General features: G+C 48.5%; 1 protein-coding gene and 1 long non-coding RNA gene across 7 annotated transcripts in view; one reads left to right on the forward strand and one right to left on the reverse strand.

The window, feature by feature from the left end:
• Positions 1-985: 985 nt before the first annotated feature.
• Nr2f2 (nuclear receptor subfamily 2 group F member 2) lies at positions 986-14107 on the reverse strand. 3 transcript variants are annotated; one of them, XM_075953018.1, is made up of 3 exons: positions 13294-14107; positions 5105-5632; positions 986-2449 (listed from the first exon to the last, which is right to left on the reverse strand). In XM_075953018.1, exons 1-3 carry the CDS (start codon positions 13334-13336, stop codon positions 2175-2177), a joined length of 846 nt encoding a protein of 281 aa, XP_075809133.1. In that variant the 5' UTR covers positions 13337-14107; the 3' UTR covers positions 986-2174. The 3 variants fall into 3 exon arrangements, with proteins under 3 accessions (XP_075809133.1, XP_075809132.1, XP_075809134.1); XM_075953017.1 differs by lacking the exon at positions 13294-14107 and adding an exon at positions 7193-7634; XM_075953019.1 differs by lacking the exon at positions 13294-14107 and adding an exon at positions 5827-6821.
• The window catches only part of LOC142837731 (uncharacterized), a 45830-nt gene continuing 36904 nt past the window's right edge, over positions 12171-21096 (forward strand). For 2 of the 4 annotated variants that reach the window (XR_012908332.1, XR_012908330.1), the window contains exon 1: positions 12171-12683. This is a non-coding gene — a long non-coding RNA (uncharacterized LOC142837731). The remainder of the gene's footprint in view (positions 12684-21096) is intronic. The other 2 variants (XR_012908333.1, XR_012908331.1) reach the window with 2 other exon arrangements.

Below are 21096 nucleotides of genomic sequence, written 5' to 3' on the forward strand. Positions count from 1 at the left end.
AGGCTCCCAGCACTGAGTTTTTCCAAACCAGGAAAGGAGAATAAGGGACTGAAGGAACTGAAACAAATAGTAGACTTTCCAGATCAGTCAGCACACCCTGTAAAGTTTTTTTAAATATTCTCTCTCTCTCTCTTTCTCTCTCTCTCTCTCTCTCTCTCTCTCTCTCTCTCTCTCTCTCTCTCTCTCCTTTAAAAAATTGGCTTCCAAGAATGAAGGATCCCAAGAGCAGTGCAGATTGTACTTATACAATCTGATATGTCCAAATGTCCATGGGTTTTTATGTACAGAACTCCAATGGAAAAGATTCCCTTGACCTGTGGTCATGCTCTCACCGACTGAAGAGGGAGGGGGAGGGGGAAGGCAGGCCAACTGCAAGTTATCATATATACATGAAAAACAGACCCTTCATCCCTAGCAGCTACATCACTGTATTCAAAATCCTCTCAACAGCCACGCTAGATGAGAACCACAGAATATTTTTTTTTTAAAAAAAATAAAACAAAATCACACTTAAGGAAAAACTCATTGAGAACAACTGCCCTCTATTTACAGTGCTGTGATTAGCTTGCTTGAACAATCCTCTGCATAACTGTCAGAAATGTACAAAAGAGCATTTTTTTTCTGATCATAAAATAGATACTGATCTCAAGCTTTCTAATACTTCTCACAATACCTTCCCTAAGCAGGCACTTAAGTGTGACAAATATAAGGGCCTCTTTTTTTTTTTCCTGGAAAATCCATTTTTAATTAAAAGGAGGATTAGGTGAATGGGGGTGGCTTACTATATCAGTGTGGCACTTCCTAAACCATAGATAAACCATTAACTTCAGCTCCCCCCACACACACCCAAATTAAACAGGCAAATACACTAGTCTACCTTTGAACAAACTGATTGAGGGGAGTCAACAAATGGGGCCCCCGCTGGCTCAGCGAGGACTCACAGGGGCTCAACCTGATGGAAAGACAGTGAGTGGGGACAGCCAAGCAGGTTTCAGATATCAAATAATATTTTAATTTCTGAATACTTTCAATTTTCCTTGGAATATAACACACAAAGACTCGACCAAACAGTTCAGTTATTATAACTTTTACAGTATACAGAAATGTTGCACTTTAAAAAAAAAACCTTCAGTTTTTTTAAAAACACAAACTGTAAACTCTAAGATACTGAATCAATCACGTTACCTATAAGTGCCAACAGTGTTATTTTGTCATGCTGATTTCAATGGTATTTTTTAAAAAGGGGGAAATATCAACAATTATAATACAAAGGGCTTGCAAATATACAAACAGATATAGGATTCATAACAATTCAAGAACTAAGGGGGGGGACCCAATTCAAATTACAAAAGTTCACTTTTTATTCAAAACCTCAGGTTGTGTCTTGGACACATTCCTTGGCTGCCAATAAATTCCACAGTTCCTTCTCTTTCTTAAAATATGTTTAAAAAGCTAGGTTTGTCTTGGTCTGGGGAGGGGGTAGGGGAAGCTGTGTTGCATGTGATTCCCTCCAGCTCGCTAATTGGAGTGCTCAACTTCACCTAAAAAAATTTGGCCACCACTTGTAAGTGCATTTCCGTCATCTCTGAGTTGCCTTCTAAAGTTTTATGTCTTCCTATGATATTTTCATGGACTCAGTTTTAATTCTTGCAGAACATATATTTTAATGATACACAGTTTTTTTTAAGAAGCCAAGATTATATCAAAACTTATTATAGAACCACAGAAAAACTGGTTTGGAACCAGAAAAGTACAAAAAAAAAAAAACCAACTAGAGGTACACAGACATAGGACAATTAATAATTTGGAAAAAAAAAAGACTTACTTTGTCCATTCTGCTAATTTTCTCCCAATCGCCTTAAATGCACTTTTAGCAACATTTTTTCAAAAATTTACCAAAAAGAAAAAAAGACTAATTTCCTTTTTATACAAAAAAAATGATAAGTAGCAAGTTGTTCTGCCCAACACAGGAGTTTTTCTTTTTTAATGCATTCTGTAAAAGTTCGTTTGACAGTCTCTCTCTCTCTGAAATTCACAGTCCATTAAATTCTTCCCCTCTTCTTTTAGCAAACTTGTAACATCCTTTCTTAACAGAAGGAAATTAAGCAAACAAAACCAGTCTTTTGCCTTTTCTTTCTCTGCTTCTCTCCCCCTTCTTATTTTGATTGATTTATTTATTGAATTGCCATATACGGCCAGTTAAAACTGCTGCCGGACAGTAACATATCCCGGATGAGGGTTTCGATGGGGGTTTTACCTACCAAACGGACGAAAAACAATTGCTCTATGACTGAGGAGGAGACCGTGCGGAGGGAAGGGAGGCGAAGCAAAAGCTTTCCGAACCGCGTTGGCTGGTTGGGGTACTGGCTCCTGACGTACTCTTCCAAAGCGCACTGGGACTTTTCCTGCAGGCTTTCCACATGGGCTACATCAGACAGACCACAGGCATCTGGAAGAAAGTTAAAAAAAAAAAAAGTGGGGAAAGAGGAAGAGAGAGAATCCATCAGATTAAGAGGCCTGAAATGGGTCACCTGAGGTGCGCACACAGTGCTCTGTCAAAGTGCCCCATCCAGACTTGGAGCAAATGCCTAGACACTGAAAACTTCAAGGGGGAGAAGCGAGGTGACAAAGCTTGAGCTGGTCCTGGAGTGTTTACTTTAAAATAAAACACGCTTGGGGTGCTACAGGCTTTCATTGCCCAGGTCCTCAGGCTGGGTCACTGGGAGGCCCAAGAAAAAAGTACATTGGTGTATCTGGCCCTATTTAGTACACAGACAGACAAAACCAGAACCACCAATGCTTCTTCCCCCATCCCCTGAATTTGGCTTATTATATAGTGTGTATAGGGAGGAGGGGTGACAACCTGGCCCAGCTTGCAGTAATGGCGTCCAAGACCCAGCCTCAGATTCTCCCCAAAGAGAGGGACTCATTTTTCTCCAGTCTTTGAAACTGATTTAAGTGGCCCTTTAAAACTGATCTTGTCAGTTTAGCCTATTGAAGGGCAGCCATGCAAACTGTGATCTCTCTGTTCATTTGAGCTGTTTCTTTCCCCTCCTTTTCTTCTCTCTCCCTTTTCTCCCACCCCCTTTTATTTATTTTTTTTTAAAGCCCAGGTCTCTCCAAGAAGCATCCCCCCTCCCTGTTATCTTCAGGAAAACACTTTTCTTTTCTTTCTTTTTTTTTTTCTGATACGTGAAATTACAATAAGTGCCTTTGAAATGAGAGGCTTCTTGGTGAAGGCGGTTCAGGTTGTGACCTGACCTTTCAGGGCTCCCCAGACAAGACTGGGGTTAACACATGCATATTGTGAATCATTAAAACAGTTTTCACCACCACCTCCACTCCTACCACCAGAACACACATGCGCCCTCCTCCACTCTGTCCAGGACTCTGTGTGTCTACAGATGCCTAGGTGTCTGTGGTCAGGAATGAAAAGATCTGTTTGTCTAGGACTCCTTCCTCTCCCTCTGCATCAGATAACAGGAACCTTTATCTCTTTGTGAGGCCTTCTGCATTCTCCATACAGGCCTCCACATCTTCAAACAGTGATAAATTAAACTGTTTCGACAGTACCAGGCATTTCTCTTCTTGAAAGACCAGGAGGTAAAGGCAAAGAACCAACAATGGCATCAAGAAATTAACAGCCACCTCCATCATCTGAGGTTATGAGAGGGGGGGCGAGGGGCAGCTATGGGGCAGGACTAGGGTGCCATGACACTTGTGCCAGGCAAAGTAGACATGAGAAGCCCATGAGGAGAAGAAACCCCCTCTATACAGCTCTGGTCTGGCCAGAATGCTGTCCTCTGATTGATTATCTAAGGACTTTGGAAGGTAGGGTTTAGAGTGACTGGGGTGGTGTTCTATGTGAGAAACAGTAACTCATCCCAGACAGCACAGTGAGAATGAGCCTGCAAGGGGCTCAGCTAATGAGCTGGTTCCCAGATTTCTTTGAACAACAAAGAAGAAACTGTGGTCCTCTCATCTGCCTGTCCTCGAAACTTACACATCTCTTCTAGCTTCCTCACTTAAAGATCTGGAGTAGGCTGACTAGGTCCCAGGACCCTGCCCACATCCAAACGGGTTTGTTATTCTTAGTCAGGAACCCCAGTCCCTTCTCAGCCATGACAAAGGAATCAGCTGACAACTTAGTGCAAGAATGTGAAGGGTGGGGGTGATTTCCACCCACCTGGGCTAGGGCTGAACTGAGTGAGCCTGGAGGCAGCCAAAAGGCTCAGGTGTGGCCCGAAAATGGAAAGCCAGACACTTTCAAAAATCATTTGGCCTCAAGAGTTAATGAATATCAGATCTATTACTCACACAGGTTAAACTACATGCAAACTAATTAGATTTCCTAATGCAGTCAATGACGGTTTCCTATCTCCAGCCACATTCATATCCAGCCCAAGTTGGCACACACTACACTGTGGGTTGATTGAAAATTGCCTTAAGTGTTTGCCTGAACAGGAGAAGCCAGAGGCCAGCCTTCAGCCCCCTGCAGACATTCTTGGAATTATGGTAGTCCTTCCGCCCCTCCTGCCCTTCCTGACAGCACAGCCCTTCTCCTGGCAGTCTGCATTATTTTCATGAGAAGGCAATTTTGAAAGCTGCTGCTCTCAGGTTAGGGTTGCCGGGAGCCCCAACTCCTACTGAGTTCACAAGCAAACTTTCCCCCCTGCAGGGACAAACTTTCTCCTACAGGGATGATGCCAGGGCTGCGATGTGCCCAGGGGCATCTCCTTGAGGTCTCAGACAGGGTGCCAAAAAAGAAAAGAAGAAGAAGAAGAAGAAGAAGCAGGAGCTTGAGATTCCCTGGGGGCCAACTAGGCCCAAAGGGCCTGGACTTAGGGAGGAAGCAGGAGAGAGCCTACCAGGTTGGGTACTAAAAGAGAGAGGAAGGGGCCTGAGAGACCTAAGGTCCCTCTGGGAGTCAGTGTGTGGAGCATCCTTCTGCACACCAGGACCAGCCAGCAGTTATAATAAGTTCCCACTTCAACATACACTCTGCAGTTTGACCTTTGAAAGGGGAAATAGGGCTGGCCACTTTTCCAGGCCCTAACTCTGTCCTGGGAGTTCTTGGGTACCTGGGAACAAGTCTCTATCCTACCTGAGGTGAACAGGACTATGGCCTTGAGGCAGCTGTACTCGGCTGAATCGACGTGCAGTGCCTTGAGCTTCTCCACTTGCTCTTGGAAGATCCGTATGTGGTCCATAAAGGCGACCACCCGGTCGGCCGACATGGGTGAAGCGTGCAGGCCAGCAGCGGCAAGGAGCGGGGCGACATGGAGGGGCATGGAGCACTGCGCCGCATTCAACACGAACAGCTCGCTCCAGGTGAGGCGAAGAAGGGCCACCTGGTCCGTGATCTGCAGGTCAGGGAAGAAGGGGATGTTCCGGGCCCACTCCACGGCGCTGAAGAGCATCCGCGCGGCCAGTTCGCAAATGTTCTCGATGCCCATGATGTTGTTAGGCTGCATGCACTGGCTGCCGAAGCGAGACGTGGGGTAGGGTTCCGCACGCAGCAGCAGGGAAATATATCCGGACAGGTACGAGTGGCAGTTGAGGGGGTCCCCGTTGGTCAGCGCGAACTGCCCGTGGGTAGGCTGGGTGGGCGGCATCCTGCCCCTCTGTACAGCTGCAGGGAGGAAAGAGGACACTCCACAGTTAATGATCAGCCTTGGTCCTGTATCTTTATACAAGACCCCAACCGGTCCCAGGCCTTAGAACAGCGCCAAGAACCAGGCAGGCCTGCTATAGCCAGGCACCAGGCTACCACTCCTCACAAATCACCTCCCAGGCCGGCTCTGACCGCCAGAGCTCAACACTTGCCTGCGAGGCCCTTCTGGGAGCTGGTCTGCCGCGAGGACCCAGAATTGGTCACTTTGCCTCGGGGTCCCCGGAGCGTGATGTAGCATTCTGGGGGCACCTTTCTTTCTTCTCCCCCCCTTTTCCCCCAGCTAAACAGCTGATATTTCTTATTGATTGGAGAAGGAACGGGAGCGGAGCGTAGGGGGAGGGCGAGAAGCTTTTTGCACAAGACATCAAGGTTTTACCCCAGATGACCAGTGGCCAACCCCCGAACGACTGTCCCCAAATCATGTAACCTCCACCCCAGTCCAGGAGAAAAACCCCCGGCGAGAAACAGAGTCTAAGACCCGCGTTTTTGCCTGATCAGTGAGCTCGGAGGAGGGGAGACAAGGGAGAAGAGGGCGGAGAGAGAAAGAGAGGCCGGCAGAGACAAGAGGAAGCCGGAGAGAGGCAGGGAGCCGGCGGCGAGCGCTGGCGGAGCCCGGGCAAGGCCCGTGAGGGCCCGGGAAAGCCAGAGAGGCTGAGGCTCCTGCTGTTATCTGACTCTGAACCGAGAGAGTCGCTCTCGCAGAAACACAAAGAAACCCCGGCTTTGGCTCGCCCCAACCCGGAGCCCGCGCCCCGCGCGGAGCGCGCCATTGGTAGAGCAATGTTCCCGGCTCTGGGCGAATTTTATGTCACAAAGACCCAGCTGGTGCAGAGCGAAAGCAGCGACCCAAGGCCCCTTGTCCACACTTTCCTACTCCCTACAGTGCTCTCTCTTCGTTTCAAAAGTGAAAGGAAAAAAAAGAAAAGCAAGAGGCATTTTTTTTAAAAGCAGAATGTTAATCCATAGAAGGGTCACATGAGTGCTGCCCAGGAGGCAGCGTTAATACGGCGAAGTGCATAAAATTGCCATTTGTAATTTGAACCTTCTGTACAAAAGTACAATCTCAGGTTGGTTTTTTTTTTGAGAAGGTGGGGGTTGGGGAGAGGGGTAAGGAGGAGGGACATATGTTGAACATGCAGGAAAAGCAAGGAAAGAGAGAGAGAGAGAGAGAGAGAGAGAGAGAGAGAGAGAGAGAGAGAGAGGACTTTAAAACAACAACAAACAACAATCCATCCCTTGCAGAAAGGTGAACTCAATGAACTCTCAATCAATGCATAGGAAAGGAAATACAGCCTGAAGAGAGAGTGGAGAAGGAAAGTCTGCTAAAGCGTGCGGACTGGAGGATGGGGGCTGGGGGTGGTCAGGGTTGCTGTGCAGACCCTGCTCCTAGTACCAAACCCCCTCTGGCTGCAACACGGAGGGCTTGGGGCTTCTGTGTCCTTACCCAGAGCAGGCTAGCCAAACGCACCCAGGGCCCCGGGACCGCGGGCGAAGGGGGGAGAAATGAGAGGCCGATACCTTCCCGTCTCATGCCCACTTTGAGGCACTTTTTGAGGCGGCAGTACTGGCACTGGTTGCGGTGGTGCTGGTCGATGGGACAGTTCCGGTTGGCGCGGCACGTGTAGCTCAGGTTCCTCCGCACGCTGCGCTTGAAGAAGCTCTTGCAGCCCTCGCACGTGAACTGGCCGTAGTGCTTGCCGCTCGACTTGTCCCCGCACACCACACATTCGATGTGCTGCTGCTGCTGCTGCTTGTCGCTGCCGGGGCCGCCAGGGCCGCCCTGGCCGCCAGCCGCTGTCTGGGCCGGCGTGCTGGCTGGGCCCCCTTGGCCCGGCGTCTGTGGCGTGTGCGGGGCGCCAGGCGGCGGGCCCGGCACGGGCGGCGCCTGCGAGGCCTGGCTGCCCTGAGAGCCGGGCACCTCGTCCTGGGGGTCGCGCCACGTGCTGACTACCATTGCCATATCTATGGGGGCCGCGTCCGGACTTCTGCTCCCCTGGCTGCGGGCGGCGGCGGGGTGGCGGCGGCTCCCGGGTCTCGGGCTCCTGCGCGCCGCCTTTTGTGTGTGCGAGGGTGCGAGAGGGCGCGGGAGGGCGCCCCGGGTGGCTCAGGGCTAGTTGATTGAGGTTGGTTAGTTTTTCCTTTTTTGTTTTTGCTTTTGCAAAGTTTTGTCGATTGCTTGTCTGGCCCGGTGTGTTTGTTTTGTTTGTTTCCCTCGGCTCAGCTTTGTTGGTTTCGGGGGGCTTTCCGTCAAGAGGGGAGGGCAAGAGGACAGGGGAGAGCGAGTGGGAGCAGAACGTGGAGAGAGGGAGGGGAGGGAGAGCTGCAAGTCGATTGTCTGGCTTCAAGACAGAAGTAGGAGGCCAAAAAAAAAAAAATCTCTCCAAAGATCTCGCTCGCTCTCACTCTCCCTCCCTCTCTCCCTCTCTGGTTCACTCTCTCGCTCTCAGATCTAGTGTGCAGCGGAGGAGTTGGAGGAGGAGGAAGAGGAGGAGGAGGAAGAGGAGAAGGAGAGGCGACTGTCCGGGGGCCAAGTCCAGGGCAGCCCACAGTCAGCCATTCAGGAAAGCCATCGAAATCAGAAGGACTGGGAGAGCAGAGGCGCCGGGCGCGGGCGCGCCCTGGGGGCCAGGCAGGCCGGGGCGGAGACCGGCGGCCCGCGAAGTGGCCGGAGCTCTGCCCGGGTCCGGGGGAATCAGCATGAAAGTGGTCCGCGTCCGGCGCTGCGCGGCGTCGTCCTGGCGCTGGGCCGCCGCCGCCTCCTGCCCCGGGCGCCTGGCGCGCGCCGCGCTCGCTCCGGACGCCGCCGCCGCCGCCGCTCTTGGAGGCCGCTCGCTGCTCCCCGTGGGCCGCCCGGGCCGCCGCCGCCGCCGCCGAAGCCTCCGGGTCGGGCCCGGAGCCGCCGCGTCTAGCGCCGCCGCCGCCGGTGGAGTCGCTGCTGCCGCTGCTGCTGCCGCCGGAGCTGCTGCTGCTGCTGCCGCCGCCGCCTCACACACATAGGGAAAGAGTCAACTCGCCGGCGGCGGGGGAGAGATGATAAGAGAGAAAGGAGGGCAGATCAGCACCTAGAAGCGCATCCTTCGTGCGCAGAGGGGGGAGAAACGGAGAGAAAGAATGAAAGAGGGAAGAGCTGCGCGGCACCCGGAGAAAGGAGGCAACTCCGGCAGAGGAGGAGGAGAAGAAAACACACACGCGCGCACGCACGCACACACCGCGGAGAGAAAAGAGCAGAATCAAAGTGATCAAATATGCTAAAAAGGGGGGCGCGGGAGGGAATGCGATTTATAGGCGCCGGGGCTGGCAGAAGTGGCTTCTCCGCGATCAGCTCACTGAGCTCTCTATATAGTGAACTTTGACACGACTGCTGCAACTTAGCGCACGTTACCATGGCGACGGCGCGCCTTATAAGGCAGCCGCCGGGGTTGGCCTGGCCCGGCGCGCGCGCGCCGCCCCCTCGCCGTCATTGGCCGGACCGCGGCGGCCCCGCCATGGCGGCAGCGGGAGCAGCTCGGTCCTAGTGCGAGCGGCGTCGCCAGTGCCGCGCGGGGCGCGCGGGGACGGAGGGGGGCGGGGACGGGTGGCCGCGCCGCCCCAGCCACCGAGCGGGGGGATGGGCCCGGGCGGGCCCTGGGAGCGCGGACCCCGCTCGCCCCGCACCCGGCACCCGAGGTTACCGCCCCGGCGGCTAGGCGAGCGTGCAGCGCACACACTACGCCTCTTAAAGGCTCCGCGAGAGGTTGAGGATGGAGCCGAAGACTTAGTCTGTCGCAACTTGGCTTTGCAACTAAATGCGCGGCTCGCTCTCCACCCGGGACTCCCGGCGCATTATGTAGAACCCACGATACCAAAGACGGAGAGCGCTTCCTTCTTCTTTGTAGAGGGGTACGCAACGGAGGTGGCAAGGTGCCGGGATCTGAGCTTGCTAAAGAAATATTTGGCTAGATCCGTGTGGTGGCAGATCCTTTGCTTAATGAACTCTCATCACTTGCTCAGTTAAGGAGCTCCTTTTTGTTTGTTTGTTTTATAGGGGAAAGAAGCCGTTCAATATCTGCCTTTTTCTTTGGAGGGTTAATATTTTATAGATTTGTGGCCTGACATTTTAATTGCTCAAATGGAGCATCTCGGATGCTGAGAAGCACAAGTAGACTTCACTTCATTGTCATGACGCAATTAAAATAAATTCCCCTCAACTTGATCCTCTCTCGTTGGTTTTAGCTAACTGGCCAGCCAGTGACCTGTCACACACCCGGTCATGAAAAGAGAGCAAAAGACCTTTCTGTCCGCTGATGGACAGGCACAGGCAGCCGCTCAGCTTCGCCTGTGCACACCCTCCGTACACACATGTAAACGCACATGTATCAGATGCACATTTGTCAATGTACACAGACAAAGACGTCCAAGACGATGCTTCTAGGTCACAGAACAGTTGAATACGGACTTCATTGTTCAAATTCTCTTTAGACATCCATATAGTCATCAAAATACACCGAGAGAGCCTGCTCCCAGTTGGAAATATCACCAAGAGAACTCACAAGAACCACACACAAACCGCAGTCTTCCTCCAGAGAGTCACGGTAGAAAAACCAGTACCCCAACCTATCTCACCCTGCTCAGGATGCTCAAGCCATTGATATCGCTGTGTCTTTGAAAGTGTGCCTGAGTTTTAGACATCAAATATATAGAACCACCCCCAGGACACATTTGATTCCACTGACTAAACTTGCTGTCTGATTGGGACCAGTTAGTTGATTGTGAGGATTCCACATTTGTATGAGAAATTTGTGTTTAATAGGGAGTCCCTTGCACCAAGCCTAAACTTAATCCATAAGTCAAAATGGTTTATCAGCAATGAAATTATTTTCTCACAAAACATGCTGAGTTACTGGGGTGGGGGGGGAGGACACCACAAAGAGAGAACTTCACAAGAGCATCCTTGACAGCATGAAAATTTGGCAATATAAAGTTACTTCAATAAAAATAAACCTGTCGTGTAATTGCCATTTCGGGCAGTTTCTTTTACACACACAGGCAGGGTGTGAGATGAGGAGCACATGAAGATGTGGGCAGACAGAAGTTGGCTTTTCGGCAAGGAAAAAAAAAATCTTATTTTTTTTTAAAAAGTCCTTCTTAGCCTTCTCTCTTTTTTTTCTACTGAAATCACATATTGCATTTAAGTGGCAGGTGCTGTAATAATTTGAATGTTTTAAGAAATAACAAGCTATAGCAGGTACTAGACTATCATAAACCTGGTGTGTTCAATAAGGTGGCCACACAGTAAGGCCAGGCTGAGCGTTTCTGGCTGGTTAGAGATACTACATAACTCTCCTACAGAGAACAAGAAAGGAAGAAGGAAAAAAAATCAGAGAAGTCTGGTTTTTTTTCTTTTAATTTTTCTGATTTGGGGAATTATCTGATGCTAAAAAAATATCAGATTATAGAGGCGAGCTCAGCATATAGTGAGCCTGAGGTTGACACAGGAAATCTAATAGGTATTCCCATCTCGACTTAATAGATGAGCATAATTGATTATAGAGAAATGTTAATCTTGCCTTTCCAGTACAGCCATTTTCATAGCAAGATTACTTTTTCCACACACACGGAGATGATTTTTGAGGAGGAGAAATTTCATACATGTATTTATATATATGCATGTATATATGTATATATGTACATATATTGAAGGCTATAATTTCATTAGATAGAAAAATCAAGATTTTTTCCCTCTTTTACAGAACTGTAGTCAGCTAGACACACGGCCACACAGCTAACATCAAGTCAGGGGTGCTTCACTTTGTATTTTTGAACTCATTTAGCTATAGAAATGCTATTTAAAAGGGGAAGAAAAAAATCACCATATGAATTGTAGTTAATTTAATGAGTGGACGAAGAGACAGGACAGCCAGACTGAGGAATTTTTTTTAAGAAAAAAAGCAAAAATATTTTTAAATGCCCTTTTTAAAGATGCTCAGTTGTCTTAACTCTAAGATTTAAAGATCCTGACTAAAAGATACCTATCTACATATTATTATTTTTAAAAAACTTAACCAAGCCTTTTACTACGAATGTAAATTTATTTTAATGAGAATTGTGGCAAGCTTTATTTGACTGGTCAAAGTTAGGGAAAAAACCATTTGTCTTAATCTGAAAAAAAAAAAAAGTCCCTAACTCCCAGGAATATGGTTTCCTTGCAGAAAGTGGTTGGCTGGTCTGTAATTCTTTACAGATTAAATCACAATATGAATACAGACCCCAGCAATGCCGAGTTTAACTCTGAGCTCAGTAGAATCCAGGATCCATTGAATTTCTCCTTTCCCTCAATCTAGTCGTGTGTGTTTTTCTCTTCCACCACACTGGAGCTCCGTGAATAGGGAAGGGGCTTCCATTGTGTCCCTCTGAACTTCCAAGTCAATGCAATTTTTAACCACTGGCTTGTGGTACTTTGAAAATCACCAGGGGCTGTCAGAGTTGGGTCCTCTGAAAAATTTACAGTGCTAAATCAGAGCATATGCTGGGAGGGAAAAATTGCTTAAGATTGGAGCAAGTACAGTATCTGTCTGCCCCCTAGTGTAAGAGTCCTCGCTGCCTAAAACCCAACTTTATAAGAAAAGGAGCCCTTAAAGGGAAACGACTTGGGGCTCATGTAGGCATAGGAGAATGAAACTTCTGTACATTTTAATCTGAATAATTCTTCAGGATTTAAAATTATTTGTCTGTGGCTTGGTTGGACTGCACTCGGATCTCGCCGGTTCTACGTTTCTCGAGTCACTGGTGAAGGGATGATTTTTTTTTTTTGAACTGGGTTTATGTGCGTCCCCCTCACCCCTCCTCTCTTTTTCTCTCTGCCTCTGTCGTCTCCCTCGCTGGCTTTTTAAAAATGAAGAACCGTTCCATGATCATTTTGCACACAGCACAGAATTGCTTCTTAAGTCAGCCCGGCGCGGTTGCAATAGACAGCAAAAAGGTAAACCATTTGCCTGAATTCAGCACGCCAGCACCACCACCCCGCCCGATGGTGAGTACCCTTCTCCTTGCGATTCTCCTAGCTTAACAGAGCTCGCCTTCAGGAACCGCAGCCGAGGGCGCCGGGCAAGGGCTTTGGTCCCTGCCCGCCCGCCCGCCTGCCTGCCTGCCTGCCTGGCTGCATGTCAGCTGCACAAGGTTGCAAAATGAAGCGCAGAGGCAATTCAAACAGGAAATTCTGTTACCTAAAGCCAGCATAGCAGCAGCCCCTGTGCTAACAAACCCAGTCATTTGCTGCTTGGACAACCAGGCTTCTAGGACTGGTTTTCGGTCAATTCTATGGAAGGAAATGAGTTTGAGAAGACAGGATGAGGAGATGGGAGGCAACCGCAGTCTTTATGCTTCGGTTTAATCATATTTTGGCAGCTTTGCAATTGTATTTCCCCCCCTCTCCCACCTCTGCTACCACACACATGTAATAAAATATGGCAACGCACTGAATTGACTGCCCCCCCACCCCTTCAACCACAGTCCAAGGCAATGCATACACGTTAGCAAACCGATTTTCTGGAAAGCCCCAAGTCATCCCCAAACCCACATAGCATAAGGAGAAAAGTGAGAAAGAGGAGAAAGATAAAGAGAAATACAGTAAGCAAACATACCAAAACCATATTTGCCTTGTTCAAGGTCCCAAACGGCTTGCATCTTCCTTCTAAACTGGAATAACTCTCCTTTAGTTTGGCGGGTGAAATAAACGCTTTGTTGGCCCCCTGAAAAGATGTGTCTTTGATAATTAAAGAGACTCTCCTCCACGGTGTTTATCTAAGCGATTGTGCAAACTGATAAAAAAGTAGGCATTAGTCTGCAGGGAAAAAAGGAAAGGTGAAGGCAGAGCTATTCCACCTCAAGGAAGTGCTTCCCTGTGTACCAGGCGCTCTCAGCCTTTGGAAAAGCCTGCACACTAACTTTAGAGAGAGACGCGGCTTCAGGGAGCTTTGTACATAGCTGCTGAGGAATGCAAGCCTCGCCTTTAAGAAAAAAAAACCCCAAACCGTAGGTAGGAGATGTCTGGAGTGATCCTTGTCTCTCATCTGATGCCTTAGAAGGAAGAGTGCGTTGTTACACCTTGTTTGGGGCTGGAAAGAGGAGACTTTAAAAACACCCTTCCAATTGGAAAAAAAAAATCTCCCAACTTAATGAGTTTAGTCGGAGGCTGGAGCAAACGGCTCAGCCTTAGCAGAAAACCGCAAACAACTATAAGCAATATTGCAAAGCAAGACAACTGGAGGCACAGCCAAATTCCACTGTTTGGGGTCGAGAAGGATGGAGGCTAATCCTAAAGCAAGTTGGAAAAAAAAAACAGAGGTGGGAGAGGAGGGGGAAAAGCTGCAGCCTAGTAGACTGGCAGACAGGGTTCTCTCACCCTGGATCAAAGATAGAACTTGAAACAGGAGGCCAACATTTTTTCTTAGGAATCAGTTGGAATCTTCATTTTCTACTTTTAACTCAAATCGCCCCCACCCAAATGATTTTTCTTCCTCTCCCCTGTGGGTTAGTGCCTCCCTCCCCTTTCTACTGTCCATTCTAGAACTTTCCTGAAGAGGAAATCTATTTCTTTTGGGGGAGGGGTTCCCTATTTCATGCCTTCAAATAATGAATACTTAATTCATTCCCTCCCTTTATCAGTTCCCCCCCCCAAAGACTAAAGGAAGCAGAGATACAATAACTAGCAAAAATTGAGAATAGACCGAGCTCCTTCTTGCAGTTTAGTACAGTTTTAACTAATGGATTTTTGTTGTTGTTGTTGTTGTTTTGTTTTAAGAGAAGAATAATGGGGAAACATGGATCTTTTATTTTAGGAAACTGTTATGGTAAGATGAATGTCAGACTTGACAAATGGAACTAGCGCTCTTCACTGCTTCTTGTCCTTGTCTTAAACAGGAATTAAGTTAAACACAGTGCTGAATGTTAATTGCATGTTTACTGGCTAATGGAAATTACAAATGGTTTTGCCACCTCAAACAATGATGAAAACTCTGAAGACACTGTAATTATATACTTTGAGGGAAATAACTCAGAATATTGATCATAAGAAGTGTAAATCTTTTTTTAACTATTCATTAATACCATAAATATGGGCTACAGAAGTTTTTCCTTGCGGTTTGTCTCATCAGTTACACTGAGTGGATGGCTGGAGGGACTCCTCCCGAGAGGAGGTGAACTCTGTCTCTCAGAAGGAGGCCACGTGTGTGACTCAGGAGTGCCCCCTCCCTTCCGCCCCGCCCCCTTCATCCTAGCGGAAGGTCCAGTGATCTCCAAGAGGGAGGCCCGGCTCAGGGCAGGTGAAGGTGATCTCAGTCGGGCCTCTCTAGTCTCCTTCTCTTGCCCTCTTCTCTCCTTCTCTTCCCCCCCCCCTCCTTTTTCTTTTTATGCCAGGTCTGATCGATGACCACGTTACCCAGCCTGGGCGCCTCGGATAACCTAATGAACGACCAATTAGACCTGGCAACTCATTGCCACCCAGAGATGCAGTCCTGACCACTCTAGCTCCCTCCTTCAGAGGTGGCTAGGGCACTTCATTGCCAGAGAAGGGGGAACAAATTAGGGATTGAGGTGGCCGTTGGATAAGGTGACTTAGGCACTGAACCAGAACTGGATTTTGGAGTAATTATTTTGTGGTCGTTTTCTTTCAACTTTAGCCAAATTTAGAACACTGGCAGCCACTCCAATCTTGGGGGTCAAAGGTGAGAGATACACTAACCCTAAAAGGCAGGCCCGCCGTGTCCGAGAGGCCAATCAGGCAGTGGCATGGGGGTGGTGATGAAAAACCTGCGTGGCTCTTAAGGGGGTGGGGGCGAGAAACACACATGCAGGAGCCCAGCCCCAAGTGCACGTTTAAAGTGAAGTATTGAAGATTTTAAAAGAAGTGTTCAAGGCTTGTGGGACTGGAGTCCTCCTTTTCCCTGAGAATTCCCAAGGCTCTGGTCTTTGTCTTAGAAGGAATGGAGTTTCTGAATGGTGTGAAAGGGACAGAGAGGGTCGCTTCCAATCGATTTTACTTGTCCTTTCTGCCTTTTCGGATCAACGCCCTTCAATGGACACAGAGGTGCTCTTTCAACCAAAAACTTGTGCTACATTTTCTGCCTGTATTGGTGCTAAATACAATAAGCATCGGGTAGATTTTCTTCTCTTTGCTCTCCAAAGCTAAAAAAGAAAAAAAAAACCCACCCTAATTAAATTGTTTTTTTTTTCTGGACAGTCAAGACTGACCAATTAAGTATGCATTAGTATAAAGATAGACTGTGCAGATATAGCGTTTTAGAAAGCCATGGTGATGACAAAGGCGAGGGCATTGGGGTGTGGGGAGGAGTGCCTGGATCCAGCCTGGTCGCACCTTCTTCTCTGGGCCCCAGGGGAAATTGCAAAGGCCCAGGCCTCAGGTGAGAGGAAATCAGGCCAGTTAACAACAGGTGGCCGGGGGTTGTGGTGGAAGACTTGAAGACCCGAAAGCACAGGTCTCAGAGAAGAGGAGCCTCCCGAGGAGGATTATTCCTCACAGACGACAGCTCCCGCAATTTAGCAATCCCAGGTGGCAGGAATCACAGTACAAGACGAGGCCGTGCAGTGTCCACTCTGCATCAGGCCCACTTCCTGGGGTCCCCGGGCCAAAGTGAGGCTATGTAATCCTGAAGTTGTGTGGGTACGCCCGGGGTAGGCGCTGACACCGCAGCCACCTGGACCACAGCCCTCTGGCTGCCAAGAGTAGCCCCCCTCCCCTCAACACTTCACAGCTAAGCGCCTTTTTTGCTTCTACGGATAGGGACATCTACGGAAAGTTCCCACCAGACGACCTGCGCGGTCCGACTGGCGACAAGGACAAGATGTTGGAGGAGTAGAAAGGCCAGGGGGTCACAGAAACGGTGGCGGAGAAGCAGGTCTCTAACTGTCGCTGCAGCACTGAGCTCCTCCACCTCTTTTCCGCCCTAGGAGGCATGGGCCGGCGAAGAGCCTCGTGTCCCAAAGGGGACGACTGTCAAAGCAGGGGGCTGGGGCCTCCCTGCGTGGCTACGCAGTTCTCTGATAGGTGGTCCTGGGCCACGGGGACGCTAGCGCGTCTCACGATCTCCGGAAGGGCTCTCGGGGTGCAAGGAGCGCCCTGAGAAGGGAAGGGGGGAGTGGAGGAGACAGTGGCAGCCGGCGGGAAGGGGCTGAATGTCAAAAGTAAAAAGGTTGAAAAGGCAATTTTCCAGATGCGCTTTGTCCCCCCACTTCTCTCTTACTTGGGCCTCCCGCCCGGGCTGTAAATCTACGGCCGGAGGCCAGGACACCAGGAGTTCCCTCGGCTGCGGGCCCGACGCGGCCCCGCCCGCAGAGCGCACACCTCCCGGTGGGCCCCGCATCGATCCAAAGCCTAGCTGAGGATGTCACCGCACTAAATATTTACTGATCACACACGAATAGCCAGGGCTCGAACGATTTTCCTCTGTGAGGAGAGCGCAGAGAGCAGGGTAAATCATTTTATTAGTGTGGATAAAGCCCAGAGCACACTCCGGGCTGGAGTGTTTTAAGATGTGTCTTCAACGGGATGAAAAGAGTTAGGGAAATCGATACGGAGTGATTAGAAGCCCCCGGGGTGAAGAAGGGGGACCTGACTTGCGGGGATTTGGCGGGGTGGAGAGGGAGGAAGCAGCCCCGAGGGGAATCGGCGGGACCACCGCCTAGGAGCTCCAGCGCAGGCCTTGGTCCCTCTGTCCTCGACGGAAAAGGTGACAGCGCATCAACGGTAAGAGTAGGGCAGCCCGGCTTCACAGATAGGGCTGAGCGGGCCACTGCGGGGGCCAAGGGCTTGGGAGTCACGGGCTCTACACTGGGAGTGGCAGAGACCAGGTGGCCACCGGAGTTGACGACTCGCGTGGAGCGTGGACCACGGACACGTTTCGTCGCTTGTAGTGTCTTCAGGAAGCCTGGGTAGCCAAGGTGTGGCCCCAGTTGATTGTATTCTTATCCTGGCATTTTGGGGACGCCTTTTAGATAGCACGCCAAGCTTCCCCAACTTTCTCCTTGATCAGTCTCCCTCTTTCATCTTTTTTAGCATCCCTAAAGTAGCTCAGTCTCACTGACTGCTTTCTCTGCTACTCACCCAGTGGCCGGGAGGGCCACCGGGTGGCGAGACACCCCCTCCCCTCTCTGCCGCTAGGAATTTGCCAGACCAGCGGATTCCAGGTTCGCTTCTGGGCAGGTGAGGGGAAGAGTAAAGCCAGCGAGGATTAAGGCAGGAGCTCCGAGAGAAGCAGCAGGACCGTGGGCTCTTGCTCTGGGTCACAGGGAAGTCAGTTTTTGCAGGATCAGGCCCCACCCCAGCCGTTGGGGACCTGTCTGGGGTCCCCAGATTGGATTCTGGGAGCTAAACTGGTCGAGGTATAAAGTCTTGGGGTTCATGAGGTGTTGGGTAAATTTTACTGGTAGGGAGCAGAAAACCTTCTCCGCAAAGCCACCAGCAATGTCTGGCTCGAAAATGGATTTTTCACTTCTTGAACGCGAGTCTCGCTACTGTGAACAAGCGTAGACCTTCGAGACAGCTGTAAACAACCTAGAAGGCGCTTATTTCTGGAGGTGAAGGGTTGGGGCAGAAGGTGAGGAAAGAGAACAATTCTTTGCCTTTTTCCTCCTTCTGGCCTTTTCCTCAAAAGGCAAGAAAAAAAAATCTTTCAAAAGAAACCGATAGCTGCCTACTGTGTGTATGCCTGCACACACGTTTTCATGTGCATATGTGTAGAAAGGCGGTCTTTCCCTTTGCTCGATTTGCTTAGCAGCTTGGACTATTCATGTCAGGCTACCCTGCGTGTGCTTCGGTGCAACAGGAAGCAAGCTGAAAACTCAATTCACCACTTTCCAGAAGGGAGATTTTTTTTTTTAAATATGAATCCCAGTGGATTAGAATGCTGTGTTCAGGTGTGAGGCAATCAGCCTCCCGCTCCCTCCTTGGTAATCCTGATTCCTGCTTTGGAAGCTTGTGGCCCCGCTGACCTAGAGGAGAGTCAGCTTGGTCTCCATTAACCCTTATTGGTCCTGACTAGAGAATCAGGGTTAACAACACTATCTGCCCAGAGATTGATTTTAAAAGGGATGTAAGGAAAGACATAAAGAAAAAAAAGAAGGGAGAGGAGGGAAGAAGGGAGAGAAAGAGAGGAGTGGGAACACTTTATGCACTTTGGCTGGAAGGATTTTAGAACACTTTGCTTTTCCCTTACGCCCCACCCTATCTTCACCCCACCCTACTCCCCTGCAAGCAGGGGTTTCATTCAGAGACAACAATCCCATCCATCAAGGCAAGCATACTCCAGGGGGATGGACTTTAGGAAATAAGAAAATAGGACGTAGTGAATTCCCCCTCCCCTCTTTAACTGACCACCCAAATCACCAAATCACTTTAAACCTCTCTCTCTCTCTCTCTCTCTCTCTCTCTCTCTCTCTCTCTCTCTCTCTCTCTCTCGATCACACACACACACACACACACACACGATTATCCTGCAAGAGATTAAAAAAAACAAATCTCAAGACACGGTTTACCTTCTCTCATTGAAGTAAAAGAGAATTTAAAATCGTGTCAGCAGCCGAATTATAGCCATAAAATCTGAATGAGATTAGAAACTTCCATTCAGCTGGCTTCAAATGTGGTGGCATTTCTATGGGTCCAAGGATGATGGGCTTGTCCAGGAGGGTGCAAGCCCATGGTAGAGGTTCTCTCTTCATTTTAGAAGTACCTTGATGGATTAAAGGTTCATATACTCAAACATTAGATAGAGGCTGCCACTTATGTGTACAGTCCTGGAGGCTGGCAGAAGGCAGTGCAGAAAGACTTCTGAATGAGCCCACTGGAACCATCAGTGCTAGGAGACAAGCTGGAGCAGCCCAGCAAGGGTACTACTACCTTTATGACTTGCAAAACCACAAAGAGGCACCTCAAAGCGCCAGCTTCAGACTTTCAGTTGGTAGCTTTGGCAGGGTATTTAAGCACACAGTGAATATCTTTTGCCTGATATATTTATTCAAAAATTTAAGACTCTCTCTCTCTCTCTCTCTCTCTCTCTCTCTCTCTCTCTCTCTCTCTCTCTGTGTGTGTGTGTGTGTGTGTGTGCATCACCAGCAACTGGTGATTTAAATCTTAAATACTGGACTATAGATGGTGGCATCAGGAAACTTTCTGCCCCTTTTTACCAAGCCTAGTATGGGCTATCCATGATTTCAGTATTAACGTTGCATTTCAAGTTACCTCCTGTTGAGGAAGTCCCAAGGTCATCTGAAACCATGTGAACGGCAGTTCCCACTTAGACTTGGACAAAGTCAAGGATGATGGTTGGTCTCCACATATTTTCATTATCAATCGCCTGTAATGAAATCTTTAAAAAAATGACAGTTAATTTTTTACAATGTAAGAAAAGAGGAAAAAAATATTAACTGATAGGATCTAGTGCTACATGTGAAGGTATTAGGAAGGAAAATATCCGGGAAAATTAATATTGTTAATTAGCTGCATGAACGAACTTCAGGCAAACACCAGCAGCACAGCAAATGAGGGTTCATTTGATTTAAATTCCTTAAACCGCGCACTCAAGTAAACTTCAGAGGGAGCAATAGAATTTAAGGATTCACTTTTTCCTTTAGGACATTTACCAAGCTCCAGTTTCAATATAAAGATAAAAGTTGAGAATAAGTTGATGACCAGAAATAGATATACTGCCACATAGAGGGACAACTCTATAGTAATCTAGAGAACATTTAGATACTTATATCACCAGCTTTGCTTCTCTTCTTCAAAGGCGGCTTTTTGGAAATGTGCGGGTACTTATTACAACTAAACAAATTCCATACAGAATGTAGGAAGGATTTTTAATATCACGTTTCATTTCTTGGTAATAGAAAATATTATCTTGAAGGTATTCAAGCCATACATTTGAGAACAAATGACATTGACCCTGTTATTTTGAGGATAAGATAGAAAACAGTAAATTTCCTATCCGTCTATTAGAATTCATTATACATTGATAAATTTTATCGAGGAGATTTCTTTTTTTTAAAATATTCATTTATTTATTTATTATGTATACAATATTCTGTCTGTGTGTATGTCTGCACACCAGAAGCGGGCACCAGACCTCACTACAGATGGTTTGTGAGCCACCATGTGGTTGCCGGGAATTGAACTCAGGACCTTTGGAAGAGCAGGCAATGCTCTTAACCACTGAGCCATCTCTCCAACCCCCTCTAGGAGATTTCTACAGAAACGACTATGGTGAATTGACTGAGACGGGGCCCTTTCAACATTCAAAGTAAAACTGAAACCATGAAAGGAAAGAAATATTGATTTCAGTGACAGATGTCACACTGGCTATTTCTTGACAGGACCACATCACATCATATGTCAAATGTCAAAGACAAGAAGTTAAAAATCGAGGAAGACTATG

This window comes from Microtus pennsylvanicus, chromosome 18, assembly GCF_037038515.1.
Source record: "Microtus pennsylvanicus isolate mMicPen1 chromosome 18, mMicPen1.hap1, whole genome shotgun sequence".
Taxonomy (NCBI): Eukaryota; Metazoa; Chordata; class Mammalia; order Rodentia; family Cricetidae; genus Microtus; species Microtus pennsylvanicus.

What these genes read in the sequence shown, in the direction of transcription:
- Nr2f2 (XM_075953017.1), bottom strand. Translation starts at nt 7,634, where the DNA reads ATGGCAATGGTAGTCAGCACGTGGCGCGACCCCCAGGACGAGGTGCCC. An exon ending in AGTGGGCATGAGACGGGAAG is followed by an intron (nt 5,633 to 7,192) that starts GTATCGGCCTCT and finishes TCCTCCCTGCAG; the next exon opens with CTGTACAGAGGGGCAGGATG. An exon ending in CATAGTCCTGTTCACCTCAG is followed by an intron (nt 2,450 to 5,104) that starts GTAGGATAGAGA and finishes ACTTTCTTCCAG; the next exon opens with ATGCCTGTGGTCTGTCTGAT.